Raw genomic sequence first — 4,996 nt, forward strand, 5'->3', positions numbered from 1 at the left:
AGGAGGCTTCCCAGATTCTGTGCCAGAATGAAGCCCTGAGGGGCTGGAAATAGGTGTTGCCCAGCAGGGACCCCAGGGCCTGGACTGGGGGCAAGACCTCCCACTCCCACTGTGGACAAGCTGTTCAACTCCGCTCAGGTTCCTCTGTGAGGCCACGTGGTCCTTCGTCCCCCAGCAAGGTCATGAATGAGGAAGCACTTTGGAAAAGACAAAGCGATCCCCATTGTGAACCCTGTAATCACTGCGCGGGCGCATGGCCTTGGACAGTGCTGTTTGGGACTCCTAAGTCCAATCCCCCAAAGGTCTTCCCTAAGGGACATTGTACCCAGCCTTCTGTAAGACCCCTGGGCCCCACCTTCCACTGTGACCCGGTCTCCTGTTTCCAGCTTGCAGAAATTGCCTGCAAGAGCTGGAAGAGGTCCACAGCTTAGTCTCCCTTCTGCAAAGGTAAAGAATCTGCCCCCTTCTCCCCTGGGTGGGCCTTCCTGAGTCTATGGTGTGACCCCCAGGCTGCAGGGAACTGCCTCTGGGGCCATTCGGGGGAGCTGGGAGGAGCCGTGGGGACATACTTTGACCAAAGCCCCAGGGGGAGTGGCAGCAAGAGCACTGTGACGTGGGTGTGAGATATGGAGAGCCATGGGGTCCCCTCCTGGCCCCAGCTGCTGCAGCGGCAGCTCACACCTCCTGTCTCCTGCAGCCACCTGGCAAGGCTCTATGACCGGGGGGGCTTTCACTACTTCTCACATCAAGCAGCCCCTGGGCAGGTGCGTCGAGGGGTGCCAGTTGGAGCCCGTCAGCCATGCAGGGAGCCTGTGGAAGATACTGCTCCCGCCGTGGGCCCATCACCTGCTTGCGCTCCGCTGACGGGGCTCCCTCGGCCTCTGGCCTCCACCCTGCCAGCAAGACCTCAAGAAGAGCAAACTAACTTCAAAAAAATCCTGCCGGACACAGTGAGAAAGAACTTTCTCCCAGGTAATTCCTACTGGGCCTCTCTCATTCCAGCCATCTCAGGCCTTGGCCATGCCAGCTACCCCATTTTATCCTTTTCCTGGTGGTGGGAAAGTACCAAGTCCTTGTTCTTCCGTGGCACACTACAGCACAAGTGCCAGCAAGAACGCGTGTCCTGCTACTCACCAGAGGCCTCGTTAGTAAGGGGTGGCCTTACTAACAGGCAGATAGAGACTCATAACCCTTCATTTGTCAATCCGGATGTCCAGAAGCTCCTTGAACTACTACTCAGCAAAAGGGTAGAACTGAAGAGTTGGAAAGAGAAAGAAAAGGTTGGGTCAGTTGTCAAACAGTGGTGCCCAGACAACCACGTGAGCTTCTGGGGGACTCTGTGGAAGCTGCTGGGTGTGGATAAGAACACCACCACCCCGCCATCCCTCTGGAACATGAAAAACAAACCAGAGCCACTGGCCCAACCTCAGCCATTCTCATCTCCCAAGGTCTTGGAAGACCACTTGCATTGGAAACACAGCCAGCTCTTCTGGGGTCTCCCCTCTCTGCACAGTGAGTCCCTGGTGGCCACTGCCTTGTTCTCTACTCACTCTTCACTACAGGCTCCCTCTGTTTTATTCAATGGGACCTCTAATTGCTTGCCAGTTCTAATTCAGGATCAAATATCTTCACAGTTTTCCCATGCCCCACCCTTCCTCCACCGTGGGATCCAACCCCAACCCTCAACACTAACCTTGCCCCAGCCCCAGGCCCCCCTTGCACCCTCTGTCCCAATAGGACCACTTTTCCTCCCATCCCAGAGGAGGACCAGTAGGGTATCTTGTCCTACATCCCAGAAGAAGACACAATCCTTCATCCCAATTGAAATGGAACATCTGGAGTGGCCCTTGTTGCCAAAGCAACAAGGAAGGGGGAAGACTTTACCCACTATGGAGAAAAGATCTCCAAAATTCTTTAGTCAAGTCCCTCCCAAGCTTCCGGAGGACCACCAGGCCTCCCAAGCCCACAGGTCAGCTTCCACCTTTCAAGGGGACTTTGCCATCTTTAATATGCAGAAGCCACAGCTTCAAAGGAAGCCCAGCAGGGATAAACAGCATAGCAGCTTGCCCCACAAGGTTCAGCTGTCTCTGGAACTGATGTGGCCTCAGGATGAATTCCTGGGGATGAGTCAGGCACAGGGAGAGCAGGGGCTCTCAAGGCCCTTTGTGTTTAAAGGCAAAAGCAGCCAGGCTACATGGAGGACCAGGCCCAGATACCACAGGAAGTATCAAGCAAGATTCCAAGTAGAGAAGAACTTTGGTAAGGGTCTACAGCAGTGTCTGAAGAAGACCCCAACAGGTCTCTCCAGGATGTCATCTGGGTTCCCAGTGAAGGTTCTGGGAACCAACTCTGAGAAGGAGTTTGGAAGACCCTTGATAAGGGCCTTGGAGTGTGACCCAGGAAAATACTTAGTCAGGGGCCCAGATAAGAAATATCCAGAAAAAACTTTAAAGGTTCATTTGCACAGGAAATTGGGACAGATCAAGAAGGGTCTGATCCCTGTGACTGTGCATCGATCCTGGCTTATGGCCAGCCATGCTTTTCCCAAGTCCCAACTCCACATGGATATCAGAAATCTAGCACCCTTGAAGGATCAGAAACCCTGCATAAACACCTCCCACGAGCTGTCCTTCCTTTGTCCTAACACTCAGCAGAAGCTGGAAACACACATCATAAGTTTTCGAGTGAGGCGTAAGTGGGACCTACCTCTCCAAACTGTTGAGCCCATAGATCTCCAACTACGTGAAGCTCAACACTTGCCCTTTCCCCAGTCCCCCTTTCCGTGCTCAGCCACCTTTGTACCTGGGGCACCCTCAAAAGCCAAATTCTATAATTTCTCGGGGAAACCACCTCAGCCTCATCCAGGAGAGAAGGGTATAACTGAAAAGTCTGATCCCACTTCAGGGAGTCCCTTGCCTGTTCCCTCAACCATATGTGAGCATATCCAGCAGGCCCTGGGAGGGACTTCACCTGGTGATGGCCATCAGTCCTCAGAAACGTCTTTATTAGCACAGGAGGGCAGATCACCTTCTCAGGCCTCCATTCTCAGCCTCCTAAACAGAACCCTGCACAGCAAGACTGTTATGGGGGCCAAGAAAGACAACCTGGAACCAAGCCCAAGTTTATCAATGGCCAGGAATGAGCTAAAGGAGGAGAGTGGGGGTCAGACCTCACCAGACAAGGTAGCAACACTGAAGATGAAGCTCAGGTCCCAAACTCCAAGGGCTGAAGGGGCCATGGAGGCGATGGAGGCCAAGAAGGCCCCTGCTTGGAAAGTCACCTTAAGACCCAGTGGGCTGGCCAACAAATCAGCCATTTATATGGATCTGAGGAGATCGGGATCTCCAGGTGCTAGGAAAAGCCCCTCACCATCTACAGTGTTGGTTGCTCAAGATCCAGAGGAGGTAAGCCTTAAAACAAAGGTTAGTAAGTTTGAGCTCCAAGAGAAGTTAGAGTTGGAGAACCAGCCTGAAGGCCATACCACTGGTGTGCTTCCTCAAGATTCTCCCAGGGACATCCTCCTCCCAGACTTTGCCACTTGTGTGCTTGTCGAAGACAGTGGCACCAATGTGCTCCTGCCAGACTCTCACAGTAATGCTGTCCTTGCTGCAGACATCTTGACCCCTCAAGACTCACCCTCCTGTTCCCAAAGGGAACGTGCCAGTGGAGACACACCGGCTTCCCCGGTGTCACATAACCTTAGCTCAAGAAGCAGTGAGGCGCAGCAAGAGCCCCATGGACCAAAGGTTGAGGAACCAAGTGACAGCCAGAGCAACAGTGAGACCACTGATGAGGAAAAGGACCAGAAGAGTCCCAGACCAGAAGAGAATGAAGACAGGTGTGCAGAACCGTTGGCAATCAGGGCTTCCCGAGCTAGCGAGATAGGCCACCCTCCCCAGGTCAGAGGATCAGGAGAGAGCCTTGGGAGCAAATACCTCCAGCTCACGCCACCAGAAAACGGACATGTTTTTCCAGAAAGCCACTTTAGACAAAGGATGAAGAATTTTCTGCAGTGCCTTAATCCCAATAAAAAAAGCAAAGGATTGGAAGGCCCCCTTCAAAAAGGCAAGCCTGCTTTGGCTCCTGCCCAGAGCTGGGTGCCAGTCAGAAGCAGATCGGTTATGGACAACAAGGCTGCTGAAACTCAGACGATCGTGACAGCGGTGGGACAAATCCTGGTGGAAAAATTGGGACTCCACCAAGGAATTCGGGCCTCCGAGATGTATCAGCACAAGGAACTGCAGGCCCCAGTACATAGGCATTCTTGCCGCCACAGGGCTTTCGCCTCCACAGACCAGAAAAGAGTGATGGGAGGGATAGCCTCCAATCAGCAAGGCACCCCCAAGGGTCACAGCTGCCCTAGCAAGAGCCAGCTGACCAGAGACAGGAATGATGAGTGGGAAAGCCTCCCCAGGGACCTGGGGCCCCCAGGCAGACCAGGCCAGCACTGGCCGATGGTGGCAAGTGTCTCAGGTCGAGTTCACCATTATCCTACATGCAGTCTTCGAAAATGTGTCTCAACCCAACAGGCAGAGAGCGCTTCACACATCTTTCCTGGTCAGAAAGAATTCCTTCAAGAAAAAATCGAGTATATACAAAGAAAGCCCATTTTTTCTCACATTAGCACATCCTCTGTGTGCTAATGACTTCCCCGTGCCACAGTTTTTATTGCTTCCCAATAATATATGTTTTTTGTTTTTGTTTTTGTTTCTCATGAGTGGTGCTGGACTCTGTGTGTGCCCTGCTTGTGGGGGAGGGAAGGATGAGGGTTCACTCTCCCCCAGGGCCTGTTTGGCTTCCAGAAGGGATGGGGCCTTCGAAGGCCAGTGACCTCGCGGTCCACCACTGCCCCCTTCCTCACACACCTACCATTTCCATGACAAGGTGAACAAGACCCACACTGGGACCTCGCTCTGCCCATCCTCTCCTGCTTTCTCTCCACCTGGAAATTGTGTGGCTGTAGGGAGGGTCTGCCGAGGCAGAAATCCTGCCGAGG

The 4,996-nt window shown here is 53.4% G+C and overlaps 1 protein-coding gene across 1 annotated transcript; it reads left to right on the forward strand.

The window, feature by feature from the left end:
- Window positions 1-626: 626 nt before the first annotated feature.
- Window positions 627-4,643, forward strand: LOC308347137 (spermatogenesis-associated protein 31E1-like; the record flags this gene model as incomplete). Its single annotated transcript, XM_080810277.1, has 1 exon — window positions 627-4,643. The coding sequence occupies one exon, from the start codon at window positions 627-629 to the stop codon at window positions 4,641-4,643; it is 4,017 nt and encodes a 1,338-aa protein (XP_080666403.1).
- Between the last annotated feature and the right edge of the window lie 353 nt (window positions 4,644-4,996).

The sequence above is a fragment of the Martes martes genome (genome assembly GCF_963455335.1).
Source record: "Martes martes genome assembly, chromosome: 8".
In the NCBI taxonomy this organism is placed as follows: domain Eukaryota; kingdom Metazoa; phylum Chordata; class Mammalia; order Carnivora; family Mustelidae; genus Martes; species Martes martes.